General features: G+C 37.3%; 1 protein-coding gene across 1 annotated transcript; it reads left to right on the plus strand.

Annotated features, from left to right (window-relative positions):
* Window positions 1-4,288: 4,288 nt before the first annotated feature.
* si:dkey-81j8.6 (serine/threonine-protein kinase 10) lies at window positions 4,289-20,216 on the plus strand. The gene is made up of 17 exons (XM_060895765.1): window positions 4,289-4,569; window positions 7,576-7,740; window positions 7,896-7,944; window positions 8,063-8,212; window positions 8,343-8,415; window positions 8,647-8,841; window positions 9,454-9,628; window positions 9,754-11,580; window positions 12,525-12,655; window positions 12,888-13,011; window positions 13,156-13,323; window positions 13,692-13,821; window positions 14,688-14,812; window positions 14,909-15,094; window positions 17,410-17,535; window positions 17,989-18,102; window positions 18,223-20,216. The coding sequence occupies exons 1-17, from the start codon at window positions 4,420-4,422 to the stop codon at window positions 18,340-18,342; spliced, it is 4,008 nt and encodes a 1,335-aa protein (XP_060751748.1). The 5' UTR covers window positions 4,289-4,419; the 3' UTR covers window positions 18,343-20,216.
* The last annotated feature ends 236 nt before the right edge of the window (window positions 20,217-20,452 follow it).

A 20,452-nucleotide genomic window follows, 5' to 3' on the forward strand; every position in this document is an offset into this window, starting at 1 on the left:
ATCTCAGGCGTCATCGGGCATCAAGGCAGGATACACCCTGGACGGAGTGCCAACCCATCACAGGGCACACACACACACACACACACACACACACACACACTTTCATTCACTCACGAAATCACACACTACGGACAATTTTCCAGAGATGCCAATCAACCTACCATGCATGTCTTTGGACCGGGGGAGGAAACCGGAGTACCCGGAGGAAACCCCCGAGGCACGGGGAGAACATGCAAACTCCACACACACAAGGTGGAGGCGGGAATCGAACCCCCAACCCTGGAGGTGTGAGGCGAACGTGCTAACCACTAAGCCACCGTGCCCCCCCGTCACCAAAATAAATATACATAAATAGAGACTTATATACACTAAGATAATATATACAAAAAATATAAATAAAACTAGGATTTCGATAACTATACAGGTGAAGATGTATTGTTGCACAGTGAGATGTTATTATACAGTCTGATGGACACAGGTACTGTAGGAAGGACTCAAGCACCTTGGTTGAATGAGTCTGCAACTGAACGTACTCTTGGAACAGGTGGAAGATGTTGTGAGAGATAACACTACATTCAGAGAGTCCAGCTTCACGCCCTCAACATCAACCGGCCATACGGGTAAGTTTGTTCGGTCGGTTGGCATCAGCTACCTTCAGTCCAAACACAGTGTTGTTGGTTTTGATGAAAAAAATTGGTACTGTTTTTGAAATGTATATATTTTACGTGTATACAAATTGCTATAAGAATAAATGATTCTAAAAAGAACCATCTAACATGGATTCAAAGATCCTTATTGGGTTCTTTAAAATGGAGCCCTCACAATGATTTTATATAAAGAACCTTTCTGGGGTTTCATATATGAAGCAAGTGACAGAACAATTTTAGGTTCTATACAATCTATTCTTTTTATGAGTGTATAATAAAAGTCAAAGACAGTGTGAAGCCACTCCCATCCAGATATGGTGTATCACACGAGAATCTGTCACTACAGACAGCGATACATGTCTTAAAGCTTATTCCATCCAAATAGTACAAAAGACTACTAAAATTTTCCATATGGTTTAGGTTTATCTATTTGATTTCTAAAATAAAACCCACCCGTAACCACACTCGTATATAGCAGCTACCACAACAGACCAGAGTTTCTAATCTGAGCAGATATTTTATTGGAGCTGTCTTGCAAAGTAAGGAGAATGTGAGTGTTCTAACTTAGAAATCATTGACCCCAGTTTTAAAACAACTCTTAAAATAAAATTTGTAAGTGAATTTATTGCCATGGAATGGGGATTTAATCAGTATCTGAAATACCTGTGGCATTTAGAATCATTAAGCATGTGCATACTAAATTCTCTACAGCTGTTCTCATAACACTCTATAAAAACTGAGCATAGGATTACTGCACCTTCTCATACACTTGGCTAACTTTGGCTAACAATTAAAACAGTACTTTCAAAACAATCCAAATATCTATAATCACCATAATGTTCCAGTATTGTTCTTTTGTTTTCATGCTTTTCGTGTCTGTTCTGCGACAGATCCTCTCTCTGAACCCTGAGTTCTCACCAGTATCATATTTATTGTTGGCAGCAGGTTTTCTTAAAATCAACAAGTTCAGCATACTTTGGCTGAGCAAAATTAGATGTTTGGAAACCTTTCCGGTTCAAGTCTAGAAGTTCATAGCTTTGGTTCTTTTTTTTTTGGCTGAAGTAGTGTTTAGAAAAGCAAACACACAACTTGCTTTGTGTTATAAGTTATAAGAACACTATCTAGGCAAGAAAGTAACACTTAACACATAATCCTGCACTAATACTTGAATGAATACTTTCTTAAATATGAACTCACGATGAATAACAATCTAAATCATACATGCTCTATAAAAGAATTGTTTATATCATTTTATATCCGTTTATATCATTTTCTGTATGCAGCTGGGTACACAAACTTCATCAGATGGTGCTGGATTACTTTCAGAATTCAAACCGATCCTTCTTACTAAACGTAGAAAGGACGCATTAATAAACTAATAAACACGAACCACTTCGTCTCAATCCGTTTGGCATCATTCTCCATCAGTTTCTCTTCATATCCTACTGTAATACTATTACATGCTCTGGGTGGAGCCCCGGGGCCCTAGAACCTTTTGGTCTGCTCCTTTACCACAGGGTCAAATTAACACAGTAACATTTATTCATTTAACAGATGCAATTATCTATTTACATTTAAAAGGAGTCTTCTTTAAGATTATTTCTTTTTTGTGTTTTTTTTTATTAGATAGAGCATGATTGAGTTTTCTCCTATGTGTTAATTAATACTAACAAACATGCATTAACACATACAGGTTGTCTTTATTCACCCATGAATTCATATGGCATTGTAGTTAAAGTTAGCTCTGCATTAGTTTGTACCTTAACTCATCATTAGACTATATATAAGCATACACTCTTATCAGTAAAGCTCTTATCAGTTCCCCCATGCGTCATCAGAACTGCTCATCTGCTCTCACCTTCTCTCAAAGACTCTTCTCTGTTCATGAAGTCTTATGAACTTCTCAGTGATCTGCTAATAGTTGTCTGAAGAGCAGTATCACTGTGGTGTATTAGACGTAAATTAACTTAAGAAGTTGGGGTCAGAACACAGGGTCAGCCATTATACAGCACCTCTGGAGCAGTAAGGTTTAAGGGCCTTACTCAAGGGCCCACCAGTTGCAGCTTGATAGTGCTGGGATTTGAACCCTGATCCTCAGATCAACAACCCAGACCTGTTCTAAACCTGTGGCTCACACCACAGCTCTTTTTTGTCTTGCTGTATTTCCTCCCAACAGAGATTTAGACTGATGGTATTATTAGTCTGTGAGCCACTGACGATATTCTTAGTCTGTGGCTCATAGATTCTTCAGAGCCGTTAATAATGTATTCATCGATAGAGGCTTCAAACACACTTTTTGTTATCACTCTGGAAATGAAAAATGAAAATGTAAGTTTTAATTCTACATGTACAGTAGATTTGTATCTGCATTTTTTGTAGCCTTTTAGAACACATCTGTTTAGTTTGTATAATTTATTCAGGTACAATTCATGCCTGGTAAAAGTATAATGTTTTGTATGATATACGTTTTAAAAATGTTTTGTATGATATAATAATATAAAGCCACAAGTACAGTATAAACATTAAACCTTAGCAGTAAATGTGTTAGGATGAGAAAGCTGTGATTAAAAAAAAAGCTTTTTTAATCCATGTTTCAAAGAAAAATTCAATAAAAAGTAACCCTGGTTATTTAGGGAACTATCAAAGGCTTTGTAACAGTCCTACAAATCACTTAGGATTCCATAACTGATTGCTTGAATGTTTTCACATTCTGAACCATCACATAATTGCAAATCATGCTACTAGATGAAACATATAACATATTAACTTACACATTACATTCTAACTGGCTGGGTTTTCAGTTCACTTGAATCATAACTACACTGGTAATGCTGAATAACTCAGAGAAGCAACTGGAATAACTGGAATAGTATCTAACCAACCAGAGAATAACTGGAAAGAGCTGAATAACTCAGAGAAGCATTCTCCAGGAATATGTGCTTCGGGTAAACATTTATGGATAAGATTTCCATGATAGACCTTCGTTAAAAGTGAGTTGTAAAAAGATTTAATATATTCTTGTCTCAGTACAGGGAAACACAGTGATTATCACATGTAGTACAGATATTATGCATAAAGATTAGACTGCAAAGACGGGATCACTGAAGAACTTTTTTTTCAGTAGATAGCGAGGCCCACAAGACCACAAGTGTGCCATTTGGTATAAGGGGATGCACACTTCACTCGCTCTATTTGTGCAGATCATTGATGTGAAAACACATAATACACACGTAATACAATCCATGAGGTATAACACTGAAAACAGTGATACACTGTGGAATGTATCATTGTATGTGTGTGTGTGTGTGAGAGAGAGTGAGAGAGAGAGAAAAAAATTGCTGTTTAATATTGTATGATGAATGTAATCTTTGTAATGTTTAATTTAATGATTCTCCATTTTGTTCACAAAGTATTATGTTTTAATAAATGTCTGTATAATTGTAATAAATGTTAATTTGTTTTCTGAAACTATCTCAAAACAGGAAGCCTCGAGCAGATGATGGATTGAACTTCGCCATACTGATTGGATGAGAAACAACAGGCACTCTCTTCAGCGCAGAGGTGCTGCAGTTGAACGTGGCATTTATATTTCAGAGACGGATGTGGTTTCTATAGCAGCTTCCTGACATGCTGTGAGGTGTGTGACAACATACACCATTATTCTCTCTCTGTCTCGCTGACAAATCTGTTTGTTTACTTAAGAGGTTCTCTGGGGACTAAGGGACTATCTTTTTTAGGGTGTTTTGGGTGATTAGTTAGGGAGCCAGACGCAATGGCGTCGCTCCTGATGCGTTTATTTCGTATGGGTGCTGAAAAGAAGAAGATTCAGCATTATGAGCACCTGCGCAGGGATGTGGACCCCCGTCAGACTTGGGACACACTCGGAGAGCTTGGCGATGGAGCGTTTGGGAAAGTCTATAAGGTAACCAACTTTTGTGATGGAATTTAATCCTGCATGGTGTTTAAAACTTATGAGCTCTCTAAAAGACTTGGAGACATTATTTCGTTCATCTAAGAAACTTCAGATCATCGCAGCATGTGTGTGTGTGTGTGTGTGGGTGTTTTAGAGTATGCTACTCTGCAACACAATAACATCATAAAGTCCCTAAAATAAATAAGAAAAAAATTTCTTCAAGATAATTGACACATACATGCTTTGTAATTAAACCTTAAAACAATTTAAATTCATTACCAAAGAATTAAGGCTATTGTTATTATTCACCTTAAACCAAAACAATGTTTTTTTGGGTAGGTTTTACAGAGAAATTAATAAATCAGGTTTAAAACTCTATAAAATGGGGCTCTAAAATCTTGCAGATGCCTGAAGATGCATCTCTCTACTCATAAAAACACACTAACAATTATACACACTTGTAACATTTAATTTTACACCCAGACACTGTTTTGACAGTTTGCGGTGGACATTTTAATGTGGTCATATGAACTCTCTACTATCAGAGAGTTGGACGTTCAGGATTTTCCATTACATACACTGATGCAGAGTTTATTGTGCCCTAAATGACATAAAACCTTTTTGCTGATATGTTGTTGAATTTTCTGACACTTTTGTATTGAGACCTAAAAAAACATGTTACTGAGACCAAAAAAAACGAGAATTGAGTAGAAACTGAGCGTTCCTGGTGAAGACAATCATGAATAGTATTAAATATTGTTGTATTGTCATGTTTTGGTGTGTTTTGGTCAGACTTCATTCTGGCCTGCTGTTCAGTATGCAAGTTGACTTCTTACCTGGATGATCAGGCAGTCGTGTGTTTCAGTCTTGAATTGTTTTGAACTGGGCAAACATTTCTGGTAGTTGGTTCCTTAGTGGTGATGCTGACATTATTATGCAGCTAGAGATACCTACAGCTCAGATATTAACGTGTCTCTATTTCATGTTTTAGAAGGATGTGATTGTTATTTGGCAGCCTGATGGTGGCTTGTGTTAATGTCTTAAGTCTGAAGTAATGTCTGAACTTCTGCTCTGGTTTTTCACCCAAAAACATGCTTATAGGTATATTTTCCTCTTGATGTTAGTATTTGACAGAATCCCACTGTAGTTTTTTGTTGGCTTGGTATCCTGTCAAGGGTGAAGTCTTGCCTTGCACAATTTCTTTCATGGAATGGGCTCTGAATCCACTGCCACACTGAATTAGATAAATGTTTTTGTGACATAGTCAAAGGTGACAGTGTTAAAGAAGAAGCTAAGGATTTACTAGCATCTTAGGAAGAACCAAGACTTATCTAGAGGAACCCAGGGTCGTTTGGCCATCATTAGATACCTATCCTAATGCTTACTGCTAGCAATAAGGAACTACTAACTACTAAACCGCTAATCGGTATTTCTATATATAGGTGAATATAAAATATCAGCAGTCTAACAAGGAAGAGGGTGTAGATCCTGGTAGACATCAAGAGCAGGATCCAGATGAGTGGGATTTTACACGAGTAGAATCCAGATATATGCAGGAGCTCGTATATCTTATCTTGATAAAAATTAAGATCTGGATGGAAAAATTTGTAGACTTCAGGATGGCAAGACCTGGGATGGCAAATATATGGCAAATACGAGCAACAGCTTGAAGGAATGATGAAGGTGGATGTAGGGTTTGTATCGGAGCAAATCACTGGATACCTCAGGAGTAGGATCCAGTTTTAAGCAGAGTAGATGGAAGTACAGTACAATAGGAGCTTGTAGACCTCAGAATGATAGGAGAAGGAAACCAGCAGGAAGCAGTGGCATGTACAATGGCAGAGGATGGATCTGGATAGAAGTGCAGCTTTGTAGATCTTACAAATGTAGAAGTAGGAACTTTTAAACCATATGGAGTATGATCCCAAACCGAGAACATGATCTTGTTGAATATTCAGAAGAGAACAGGACCTCACCATGGATTCACATGGGAAAAGTGGCTTATAGAAGTGACTCTTTTTGAGTGAAGGGGTCACCACCAAACCACCACAATGGGACTACCTTGGGCTTTTAACTCTCATAACTCTTCATTCTATTTTGGATGGTTACAAAATAGAAATAGAATATTTTTTTATACATTTTATACATATATACAGACTATAGAGAATATAGACTTCTTGAATATAGAAAGCCTCACAGCCTCACAGCTCCATTATGGGTTTCCCCTGAGTTTCCTCCCAAAAGCATATCTCTAATGCTATTCTAAGTAATTTGCATATTTCTCCACAGTAAGTTGGCATCTACGGGAAAATTCTTACTATGTGCCTAGTTTTATCCTGGAATGATCAGGATCACACATAAGGTTAAAGGCAACACATTCTTAGATAGGTTGGACCACTGAAATAAATAATCAATATTTAAGATGTTGCTGAGTTCAGTGATATGAGCATCTCATGGTGGTGGCCACAAAAAAGCATAGAACCAAAAACAGCAATTAGAATAAAGATGTTTCCTTCTGTGTCAATGCTACTGTTTTATTTCTGAGTTTCCCTGGTAACCGCGTACACAGGTTTAGTTATACTCTGTGGTTAAATTCGCTTCCTGTTCAAACAAAGTCTGAAAGCTTAGTTAAAGATTTCCTCCCCAATGTGTGTTTGAGTCTCTTGGTGTTACGAAAGAAAAGGTGTCAATTGGTCAATGTTTTCTGCTCAGAAAAACACACCTGAATCAGCTGGCTTGTTCATTATTTAATTGGTTAGGCCTTAATTGACTTATTAGGACTCATTAGGAACAATCCCATTTCAGGTGTCCAGATAAAGTGTGATATCTGCCAAAGTACTGACTTTCACAGGGTGTCTACACTTTTATGCTTGTCACAATGTCTATATCTGTTCATTAAATATACGTTTTTAAAAATATTTGATGTTTTCTTCTTTTCATACTGAAAAAGTAAAGTGTATGATTTTGCATACAACCTTATATGAAGCTAATAAAACATCTGTGTGTGTGTTTTAGGTTCAAAACAACGACAATGACGTGTTAGCAGCAGCTAAAGTTATAGGTGTTCATAGTGAGGATCAACTGCAAGATTATATCACTGAAATCAACATCCTGGCAACCTGTCGTCATGGCAACATCATATCTTTGCTGGAGGCCATCTACTTTGAAGGATGGTTATGGGTAAAAAATGTTCTATCTATCTATCTATCTATCTATCTATCTATCTATCTATCTATCTATCTATCTATCTATCTATCTGTCTATCTGTCTGTCTGTCTGTCTGTCTGTCTGTCTGTTTGTTTATCTATCTTATCAAGTGTGTTCTCTGTGTTCAGGTCATCATTGAATTTTGTCCTGGTGGAGCGCTGGATGACATCATGTTGGGTAGGTGTGGCCTAACCCTAATGATCCTCTAAAAACCCTCTCTTTGCTGAATGCACTCATATATGGACATGTCTGTGTGTGTGTATTTGTGTGTATGTGTGCGCGTGTATGTGCACAGAGCTGGAGCATGGCCTCTCTGAGCAGCAGATCAGTGAGGTGTGTTTCCAGACATTGCATGCACTGTGTTACCTGCACCAGCACCATATCATCCACAGAGACCTGAAGGCTGGAAACATTCTGCTTACCATGGAAGGCCGTATCAAACTTGGTATACACAAACATACACACACACACACCATATACAGAGCATACAGTACAACCCTATATCCTTATATTGTATGTACAGTAATATACCGACTAGAGCTGCCTTTATGTATTCCTGTGCTCTGTATCTGTAGCCGATTTTGGAGTATCTGCAAAAAATGACAACACCCTCCAGAGACGATCGTCTTTCATCGGAACACCATACTGGTAAGCCATATGTAGACTAAAGTGTTATTTGAGCTTTTAAATAAAATGTTTTTAAGATGTTTCTCTACCTTAACAAATGTCTTTTCACTGTGATGAGGTGTATATATTCATCCTTCAGCAATTATATGAGAAACAGTGCATAATATGTATTAATGCATTATTTAGTTTTATATAGTCATTATTGATGGGTGTGTAACAGATAATGATAAACAAAGTGTGTGTATGTTCTAGGATGGCACCAGAAGTGATCATGTGTGAGACATCAAAGGAGAATGCATACTCATGTAAATCTGATATCTGGTCTCTGGGTATCACACTGATAGAGGCAGCTGAGATGGAGCCTCCACACCACACTCTGAACCCCATGAGAGTGCTGCTGAAGATCACCAAGTCTCCTCCACCCACACTGACCAACACTCGAATATGGTGAATCCGGCCATCCATCTGTCCATTCCTTCAGCCACAATCCACAACACTTAGATATGCTGTTCATTATTTCATTCTACCACATACATTGGCCAGCATGTACAGTATCTTTAGTGAATTTGCCTCTATCTATCTATCTATCTATCTATCTATCTATCTATCTATCTATCTATCTATCTATCTATCTATCTATCTATCTGTCTGTCTGTCTGTCTGTCTGTCTGTCTGTCTGTCTGTCTGTCTGTCTATCTATCCACCCACAGTTTCCAACATACAGCAATCGAAAATCTGTCTGTCCATCATTCATCCATTCAGCCTTCCATCCATACATTCATCTAGTCATCTATCCATCCACAGTGTTCAACAAACACCAATAAATATCTGTCTATCTATCATCCATCCATTGGCTTCCAAGTTCCAACATGCATCACTGGTGAATCTGTATTTCCATTCATTCATCCACACTGTTTATTTAAACTATGGATCTCTTCCTGTTTTCACACATGGTGAACCTGCCCTATATCCCTGCTTATATTACAGATAGAGATGAATGTACACAGGAGCTCGAAATAAATATATTTTCCTCCTTTTGCTGCTTTTTGCTTTCACCAGGTCAAACCATTTTCAGGATTTCCTGAAGAGGGCACTACAGAAAAACCCTGAGTCACGATGGGGAGCACAGCAACTACTTACTCACCCATTCTCATACGCCGGGCGGATCGGACAAACACTCAAGGAGCTTATTGCTGAAGCTAAAGCAGAGGTCACTGAGGTCATAGAGGCAGAGGTACTGTACATAAAGAAATAGAGACAAACAAGCACAGAAAACACTGTTTGATTAACAAACTTTGTTTAAATGAATCAATCCCATTTTTGTTTAGCTTTAACTAACATACCTTTCTCACATATAAGTCTCTCTCAGATCTTCAGTCCTCTGTGGACGAACCTGTAACCAACCCAGCGACACCTGTGAAAGATGCAAAAGATGAGCCAGAAATTCCTCTGACACCTACATGTGAAGAACCTCCTGAAATTCCTTCTAATTCTGAGACGAACAAAGCCCCCAAAGTGACGCGTCGGGCATCGGGTGCCATAGATAAGGCACAGAAAAGAGCCAGGCGTTTATCAGTCCCGGGAAACCTCCTGTCTTTCCTGACTCGCCGTAAATCTGGATTCTGGAGTGATGATATGAAAAACCTGGAGAATCAGGCGCAACAGGAGGTCATTGTCAGCCCTTGCGAAGGAGAATCACATACAAGTACACTAGAAATTGAGGAAGAAGGGATGGAAAAGGAAGAGAAACCTAAGGAGCTGAAAGATGGACCTGATCAGAGCCCAGATAAACTTGATGGAGAAACAGAACAGAAACCAATGCCTGAGAGTGACATGGACTGCAAGGACATCGAGGCGAACAGTCAGAAAGATGAAGAAATGCAACAGGAGGTCATTGTCAGCCATTGTGAAGGAGAATCACAGACAAGTACACTAGAGACTGAGAAAGAAGGGATGGAAAAGGTAGAGAAACCTAAGGAGCTGAAAGATGGACCTGATCAGAGCCCAGATAAAGTTGATGGAGAAACAGAACAGAAACCAATGCCACAGAGTGACATGGACTGCAAGGACATTGAGGCAAACAGTCAGAAAGATGAGAAAATGGAACAGGAAGAGAATTTATCTGAACAGGAATCACTACAGGATACAGAGCTTAAGATTAGTCCAAATGCTGATCAATCTAAAGATGAGCAAACTTTCTGGAGATGTCTTAGTGAACCGATAGAAAAAGACGATAGACTTGGAGTAGCTGATTTGCAAAATGTTCTAATTGGCATGCTGAATTTGGAAATTTCGCACTTATACCAGAAACGTGAAACCAAAGAAGTAAGTTTATACGATTATCTGGATTTAGCTGGACATGGGACAGCTTCTAAAGTCATGTCCACAGTAGAGTTAATTGGAAAGCCAGTTGTGGAAGTTTGTGTTCTTGCTTCTGCGAAAAAGACAAGCGACGAACAGACTGAGGGTGTAATGCAGAAGGGTTTGAAAGAGGATGGAGATGGACGAGTTGAAGCTAAAGAGGAGGAGGAAAAGATAGCTGAAGATGGAGGCAAACACAAAGAGGAGGTATGTGTTAGGAAAGAAATAACCGAAGAGACAGGGAAGGACCAACATTTTGACAATGCTGAAATAACAGTGCAAATAAATGATTTAACTGGTGAAGAAACAGCACAAGCCCAAAGTCAGCAAGAATCAGAACTGAAAAAAGAATCTGAGCAAAATGAACCACCTGAAGAAGAACTGAAGAAGGAGAAAGCACCAGAAGAGAACAATTCCAGACATGGGACAAACCCTGATGAGATCCCAAGTCCAGGAAGCAGAGATGTGGATGAGGATGTAACAACTGACCAATCAGATGAACCCAGGAATCTCACAGAGACTGATTCACAGAACGAGTCGCTTGCAAATGACACAGCAGCAACGTCACAGCTTCATACTGACTGTCCAATGTTTACCGAGACACCAACAGATGAAGTGAGCTCAAAAAAGTCCAACGGTGTTTCTTTTGACAAAAAGGATACCAAAAGTACCAAGCAGGTTAGCTTTGCGCACAAACAAGAGACACACAGTATCCTGAATGGCAACTCAAACACAGAAGCAGCTCACACCGATTCAAATGGTTTACTACACCATACCAATAATCAGCACAATGACGAGTCAGCGCTTTCACAAAAAACTGAAACGGTGAGTCAGTACACTGGAAAGAGTTTCCCTCCAACACAACACAATATTTCCTGTTCTATGTTTACCATTTTTTATTCCACTTTAATTGTTCTTAACTTTCTAACAATATTACTGGATTGGTTCTCTCAGTTCCTTCCTTATTGAAATTTCACAACATTCTCACACATATTCATTCCCCTGACCTTTGGCATTATTAATGGAATAAACATAATAAACCTGCTTTGTTGGATCTAATAAGTTGGATATATTGAGTATCTATAATTGGTTGGCTGGTATGATGGTGGTAAAAGGGTGATAGGCTGGAATCATGTCTGTTGTATTTTGTTTGGCTGACATAATAACAGCTGTGAGGTTTTGAATTGTTGATGTAATAATTTTGATTATTACATATATGATTTTGATTGGTTGGTACAATGGCTTTGCGGTTTTAATCACCCCATATATTCATATCACTTAAAGGTTTTGATTTTGTGATTGTAATGACTGTAAAGTTTTGGTTGTTGATCACTATGATATTTTGATTAGACAGTATAATGATCGTAATATTTTGAAGGCTAAAAAGCAGCTGTGACATAAGAATATGAGTGGCATCCAAGGCTGACTCATGATTGCATTAAATCACCATTACATCTTCTGTAAAAAGTTACACATTGCAGAGACACAATGCTGATGTCATGCACTAAACTTAACATGACCTCACAAGTACATTACTAACAGTACCACAATACTTAATTTTGGTTCTTCCTTATAGACCTTTTGTTAACCGATTAGAAGACATATTACATATACTACAGAATATTCATTATTGAAGACATATTATATATACTATAGGCTGGGAAAAAAGTCTGTATTAGTTGATAATTAATGCTAATCTAATAACACTTTCTGGTAGTGGACTTAGACTTTACATGTAAACTACCATAACTTTTGATTCATACCTGCAGAATTTACCTGTGGGCCGGAAAACAGTGAAGAAAACTCGAAGATTTATGGTAGACGGGCGCGAGGTGAGCATCACAACATCAAAAGTGCTCAGTGAGAGAAATGATAAAGAACAGCAGATGCGCTCAATCAGGTACTTTCAGTCAAGAATAAGTAATTACCAAAATTTGAATCAATTACCCCAAAATAATAATAAATATGTTTTTGTGTTTGTATACTGTATAAGTATGTGTGTTTCTGCTTAAAATATAGCTTTGTTGGTATAAATGGAAAGTGTAACCACAATATTATGTGTGTGTAAAAAATAAAAATTATGTGTGTGTGTGTGTTTGTGTGTGTGTGTATGTGTGTGTGCATGTGTGCAGGCGACAGGAGTTGCACGCTCTGAAGCTGCTGCAGCGAGAAGAACAGCGAGAGTTTACACAGCTGGAACAGAAACTGCAGCAACAAAGAGAGATGATGTTCCGGCATATTGAACAGGAAATGAGTGTAAGTCAGAACGCACACATATACAGTATATACACACACACACACACACACACACACACACAAAAATCAGAGTGCATAAGAGATAGTTTTTATTTCCTCCATACAACCAACTATCCATCCATCTCTTTCTGTCACCCTCTACAGAGTAAGAAGCAGTACTACGATAGTGAACTGCAGCGTCTGGAGAAACAGTACGAACAGCAGAGCCAAAAAATGGAGACCGAGCACACGGCACGTCTCCAAGATGATGCACGGCGTCTTAAATCCCAGCAAGAGAAGGAGCTCCGAGCACTTAAAATGGACCCTAAAGAAGTAATAAGTCACCTCGAACAAATAAAATAATTTTGAATAGAATGACCGACTATTAGATGGACAGAAAGTTTCTTGATGAGATGATTGTAAAGATGATTATAAATTATACAACAATGTGTGTTGTGACCCCCTGCTATACATTCTTATTACCATAAACCAGTAATATTACAACTATATATTTCAGATATTCATTTTGAGATCAGCTGATCCAGTACTTAGATCAAAATAAGCATCTGTAAAAGAAAGCTAGAAGTTCTTAATCCAATTAGTATAATAGAAAGCATGCTTTAAGTAATAATCGACTTTCTTTAACCAATAACATTCCCAGTTTTATGTAAAAAAAATAAATAAATCTGTCTGCATTACAGGAGCAGCGTTTTCTGCAAAAGCAGCAGCAGGAGCTAAATGAAGTGCTACAGAAAGCTGTACAGGAACACAAAAGGAAAGTGGCTTCCATGGAGTGGGACATCACTGTCAAATCTCAGCAGCTCAAGAGAGGTACAACTGTTACACAAACCACAACGTTTACACCATACAGCAAAAAACACAGTGGCCATAACACAACTTTTGGAACATGAATATTCATGGATGGATCACTAGGCATGTGTTTTTCCACAATAACAGTGTATCAATAACACAAATGTAAACTCAACACAAATGAGTTAAATTCTCTAGACAAAAAAATTGACACTAAAGACATGTTTAGTTTTGTAGCAGTAGCTGCATTAGCTAATGCTAGCAAGTTTACAATGTTTACAAGTTTACAGTAGATAGATGGATAGATTTAGCCATGAGTGTTCGACTGACATATCTGCCAAAAAGAAAATGTGAAAAAGAATAGTTATAATTGGGTGTGTCTTTAAGAAATGTATCTTTGAGTCCTTATATGAAAGGCTTCATGTAGCTAACATGAGCTAACCTGACAGGATTTTTTAGGTCTTTCATAAACTCTAAATTCATAACTTATTTATTGTTTATTTATTGTATCTAGTTTATTGATCCTTCACTGTGAAAACTAGCAAGGTGTCTCAAAACAATTAGTACTACTAGTAAACATGAGGTAAACAGACAGAATGTATTTGAGGATATTTTAGTTCTTATGAATGTTATCTTCACATTATCTATACTGCTAACAAAATTTGGCCCTCCCCCATGTCCAATAATTAAACTATTCACAAATGTAATATATGGGCTGAAAGACACCCTTATTTGCATCCCTCAAACACACACACACACACACACACACACCAACTTGTGGTCTTCAAACATTCTCTTTTCAAAGTGTGTTTAAAGCCGACTCAGAGCAGAAACACCACTATACAGTAAGCTGCACGCTGAGGGTTTTCTAATTTATTTACCTGCAGCACGTGAGTCGGTGGTCTGGGAACTGGAACAGCGGCACCTGCAAGAGAAATATCATTTATTCAAGCAGCAGGTGAAGGAGCAGTATTCTCTACAGAGACAGCAACTCAGCCGGAGACACAGCAAGGTGACTTGTAGATGATCTGAATGGCCTACGATGAAATCCAAATCCAAATCTTATTCTTATTTCTAATTTTATTCTTATTCTCACTGTGTTGCGTAGGATGTGGAGCGTGTGTCACGGTTCCAGCAGGGCCTAATAGATGAGCAGAAGTCTTCTCAGGCTCAGGAAAGAGCGCAGTTTCAAAGGGCTCAACGGGCTGAACTCAAAGGTTGCATAAACCGGATTAGGCAAGACCTGAGGAAGCAGGGGTTAAGCGGGACCGAACAGAGGCAAAAACTCACACAGGTAACATGATGACATACAGAATCTTCTCTATATTTCTGATTCTGTTCTACAATTCATTAAGACATGTAGGTATTTTTGTATCTGCTCTCACAGCTACTCCTTAAATTCATTCAGCTAAAGATAAATCAGTTAGGGCGCATCTCATTTGTAATGACAGGTGGCTTGGTCATGTATTGTGCTAGTTTGTAGCATTTGCTTAGTTGCGAAGTCAATGTCAGCGAAATGACCGTTTGCTCTGTAATTACTCATACTGTATATCGAGTGGAAGGTAGTTCAACTTCATCTACACATTAACTGTGCTGAGACTTTCACGCAGTTTTAACACTTGGTGGTATTTTTTTCTCCACCTCCACGCCAATCAGAGCAAGAAAGAAAAATAGGGATCAGATGAGTAACAGAGCACAAGTGTTAGATTTATTTATGACATTAAACCAAAAATATAAATCAAAAATAAAACAAAAAAGCTATTTATGGGACGTTCACCAGTAGACCATAACACTTTTAACCTTGTATCATCAAGTCACACAATTAGCAGCTCTTCTCTTGATTTTCTGTCTTCAAAGACACACAACAATCTAATTACCATTTAAACGAATCTTTAGTCTGTCTTGTCTGGATTACTTTAGTCTGTCTTGTCTGGATTACTGACCACGTTAATTCTAATCTAGATTTTCAAGATTATTTTTTTATATCAACACAAACTCATGTTGCTCTTCTCAGAACGTTTATTTATTTAATTCCAAACCATTTGTTATACACATACCCTAAATAATCAGAAGTGAAAGTGGAAAATAAATAAAACAGAGAAGAGACAGAAGGGTTAGTAGTTAGCTGAAGTTGTGAAAAGTCGCCTTTTTTCAAGGAATTTATCAAGAGTTACTCTTATCTAATCCTATGTAGTCTACATAATCCCCTGAGTGGTTTGTTGGATTGCCAGTGAAATAATAATCGCCATCTTGCTAATAAAGACGTCTAACCGCTCAGAACTTAACTAAATCCTGCCTCTGAGACCACTGAGTGTTGCATAGCAGGACAAACCACAAAATAACAATTCAGTCATGGAGCCAGAAGCTAAAGAGCTAAACATATGACTTGAATTACATCGGGTATAGCAGGATAGCCTAACTTACTGTAAGAGGGATCTGTCATCTATATTTGTGTATATTGCAGACAAGTGAATTTAGGGAAATAGAAAATGTGATATTTTAATATTTGTCATTCTGCAATCTGCTTCTATGTACCCTGTTATTTTATGTTGATTAAAAGGGCTCATGAATGCACTAACAAACAAAGCAAGGAAAAGTCAGTGATTTCTGTGTTGTATATATGTATATGTTATATATATTTACATGCATATAATAACACAACCATTATACACCAGTGCTTATTTGTCAGAAGGTGCTGATTCAGTTCCTACAGCAGCCCTGACAATACTGTCATCTAGATTTAAGTCACAGGTTTATATTAATTTGTTCATTCTAATACTCAGTCCTTACAGGATTTTATGATTTTGTGATCACAGAAGGTATTATCAAACAAACTGTTTAAAGATTTTAACAGATTTGAGCCAAAACTAGTTCATATGTTATTACTGAGTAAATACCTACAGTTCAGAATGATAAAACAAAGCAAATAAAGAATATGATGCTGTAGCAAACCCGACAAATACGATAAACATGACAATAACATTCTTGACAAATAAACTCACAGAAAGCAGAACGTAAACATGAGTGCTAATGAGAAGTACAATGAAATATTTGTGAGTGATCAGTGACATGTGACATTGTCAGGTGACTTACCGGGGCTGATGAGTAATGTAGTTTATTTTGCCCTAACCATGACACCCAAAATATCTCAGACATAATTATTTTCCAGTGAATTGACTCAATGTGACTAAAAGTATGGAAAAAAGCAGGTTTTAGAGTTTTTCTTTTTTTTTTTTTGAGAGTAGACATTTGACTGACTATAGACATTTGGTATGATTTATTATTTAGTTAAAAAAAAAATAAATAAATACAATACAAATATTATATTACAAAGATTAATAATGGACCTGGACTTAACGTTTAAATAATAAAAATATCACTATGCATCACACACTCGATCTTTTCACTGTAAGGAGTTTAGTTATTTAAGGTGAATGTCATCTGTATCTATGTCTCTATTTATGGCCTGGACTCTGTTTTCCTTCTCTATTAATCTCTCCTGCTGTCTCTTATTTAGTTCTGATTATTTATCTGTCTTGTACTCACTGTTCCCTCTCTCTCTCTCTCTCTCTCTCTCTCTCTCTCTCTCTCTCTCTCTCTCTCTCTCAGTTCATGTCAGAGGACGAGAGCAGGCAGAAGCAGGAGTTCAAGTCTCTCCAGGAGAGTCAGGAGCTCCAGTTTAAGGAACTGCAAGATCAGTGTGACTTCAACATCACTGAGCTCCATCAGCTACAGGTACACCAACACACCTTGTGTTTCTTTTACTAATCTAATCATGGACTAAATCCTCTGTAGCTTAGATTTCCTTCTACATTTAATGTTGGAGTCACTGAACTGGAAAAGAACATTTTAAAGATTTTACAGTTTTACTTAAATGAAATGTGATTTTGAATTGAAGATAATCCAGGGCTTATACTCTTATACACTTTAGTAACATAAGGCTCATCACTTCAGTGCTAAAGTAAAGATGCATGTGTCAGAATAGAAACCTTATTAACCCTTAATTACAGTCCATTGTTGTTTCAATAATTGGTCAAATTAAGTGGACTTTTCAGGACTTTACACATAAAAGGCAGTGTTATAGATTAGTCACTCATTTGTGTGTGTGTGTCTGTGTGTGTGTGTGTGTGTGTGTGTGTGTGTGTGTGTGTGTCTGTGTGTGTGTGTATGTGTGTGTGTGTGTTGTAGAATGAGAAACTGCAGGTTCTGGTGGAGATGGAGAAGAAGAAGATCAAAAGGTTGGAAGATGAACACACACTAGAACTGAACGAATGGAGAGATAAACTCGCCTGCAGGAAAGAGGTAAAGACAACAAATATATGTTTAAAAAATCATTTAAAAACTAAAAGATCTAAATAACCTTCTTTCTGAAGTGTGTAGATTTCTGCTGCATTTCTACTGTGTGTGTGTGTGTGTGTGTAGGCACTGGAAGAAGACCTGGCTCGTAAAAAAAGAGAGTATGAAGGAACCAGAAGACGAAGTGAAGCAGAAAACCGATATGCTCGGCGTTCCAGATTCTTCCCAAACCTCACTTTTCACTGACTAACTCAAACTAAACTTTCATGTGTTTATGTAACTATATGTATTTTAAATTGATCCTGATGTTCTGGAATTGTGTCTTCATCTGATATAAACACTGAGCCAGTATGCCAGGGTGAGCGAACAACATTTAATACATATATAAATATATACAGTGTTGCTTAAATGTTTATGAGCCCCTTAGAAATTCCTATATTTCTGCTTAAATATAACCCAAAATATCATTAAGTCCTAAAATTAAACAAAGTGAACACAATCAAACAAATGAATCAACAATATTATACTTTTTCATTTAACTATTGAGAGATATGATCCAGAATTACATCTCTGTGACTTGCAAAAGAATGTGAACCTTTACTTTCAGTCCAGAAGAGCTTCAACACTCGGATTTAATGGGTGTCCTTACATGAACTGTATGATTCAGGTCCTTCCACAATTTTACTTTGGATTAAAGTCAGGATATTGACTTGGCCATTCTAAAACATTATCTTTGTTTCTCTTCAATCATTCTTTGGTACACAGACTTGAGTGCTTGTGATCGTTGTCTTGGTGTACGACCCATGTATTCTTGAGATTCAGTTTATGGACAGATGTCTTGCCATTTTTATTTAGAGTTCACTGGCATAATTCTGAATTCATTGTTCCATCAATGATGGCAAGCTGTCCTGGCCCAGATGCAGCAATACAGGTCCAAAGCATGATACTACAACCACCATGTTTCATGGATGGTTTAAGGTTTTTATGGTGGAATTTATTATTTTCCTTTCTCCAAAAATAATGCTTCTCATTTTAAAACAAAAAGTTTTATTTTGGTTATTTTGGTCATTCCTCCACAAATTATTTTTCAATTGTCTTCTGGCTTGTCCACAGGATCTTTAACAAACTTCATGGGCTGCAATGTTTTTTTTAGAGAGAAGTGGCTTTCTTCTTGCAACTCAGCCTTGCACACCAAGGTTTAGTGTTCACCTGATGGCAGACTCATGAAAATTAACATAAGCCAAAGTAAAAGAGACCTTTAGTTGCTTAGAAGTTCCCCTGTATTCCTTTCTTACCCAACAGACTATTACTGTACATGTCTATCTTTTGGAGTGATCTTTCTTGGTTGACCACCTCTGGGAATGTACCAATGGTAATGCATTTCCTAGACTTTGGATATATCTCTGTTCTTTAAATAAAATTGGACACTCATGGAGACCTGATAATCTCATTGACTGAAAACAGATGGACTCTAATTTGACTTTGAAATTAAGTACTAAACCTAGAGATTTACATACTTTTGCCTCTCACAGATATATAATACTGGAATATTTTCCTGAATAGAAAAATTAGTTAGTATTATATAATAGTATAATATATTTGTCTGATCTGTTTGATTGGGTTCACTTGGTCTGCTTTTGGGACATTTGTTTTGGGTCATATTTATGCAGAAATATAGAAATTTCAAAGGGTTCACAAACGTTCAAGTGACACCGTGTTATACATTTATAATAATTATATGTATGTATATATTTACTGTAAACAGCACAACAGTGCCAATTTTCACATCTGTAATATAGATGTAGTAAATATGACCTGGATGTGTATATAGCAGTGTGTGATACAGTGAATGTAAAGAACCGACTTTAGCATTTAGGTTTTTTATTTCAATAGCTGTGTAGTGATGCTGTACTGTGTATATACAAAAACTCTCAAAGCCTTGTACAATGGCACTTGCACTGTGTTTCTTAATTATTTTCAACACGATCACATGAGCATGTCTGGAGTTCACGTGAAAAATTCAGTTCATCAATTTCTACATTTCTGGTATGACGTACCGACTCTCACTGGCTTTGATTACAATAAAATTCATTTATTTGCAATAAAAATATTGAATGGGACTACTTGTGTGATACAATAGTTTTCCCAGGTCATGCTAGCATCTAGCAGGCTAATAATAGCCACAATCATAGCTAGCTGTCATATTTCATCCAACAGACATTTACAGAAACAAATAGATAGATAGATAGATAGATAGATAGATAGATAGATAGATAGATAGATAGATAGATAGATAGAACTTTATTGTCATTGCTTTGTACAGGTACACAGCAAGGCATTTGTAACATCTTAAATA

The sequence above is a fragment of the Tachysurus vachellii genome, chromosome 20, assembly GCF_030014155.1.
Source record: "Tachysurus vachellii isolate PV-2020 chromosome 20, HZAU_Pvac_v1, whole genome shotgun sequence".
Lineage (NCBI taxonomy): Eukaryota > Metazoa > Chordata > Actinopteri > Siluriformes > Bagridae > Tachysurus > Tachysurus vachellii.

Bases quoted from the DNA above. Each gene is read 5' to 3' on its own strand.
- si:dkey-81j8.6 (XM_060895765.1), top strand. From the start codon at position 4,420: ATGGCGTCGCTCCTGATGCGTTTATTTCGTATGGGTGCTGAAAAGAAG. The intron at 12,656-12,887 runs GTACTTTCAGTC...GCATGTGTGCAG, and splicing joins CAGCAGATGCGCTCAATCAG to GCGACAGGAGTTGCACGCTC. The intron at 13,012-13,155 runs GTAAGTCAGAAC...CACCCTCTACAG, and splicing joins ATATTGAACAGGAAATGAGT to AGTAAGAAGCAGTACTACGA.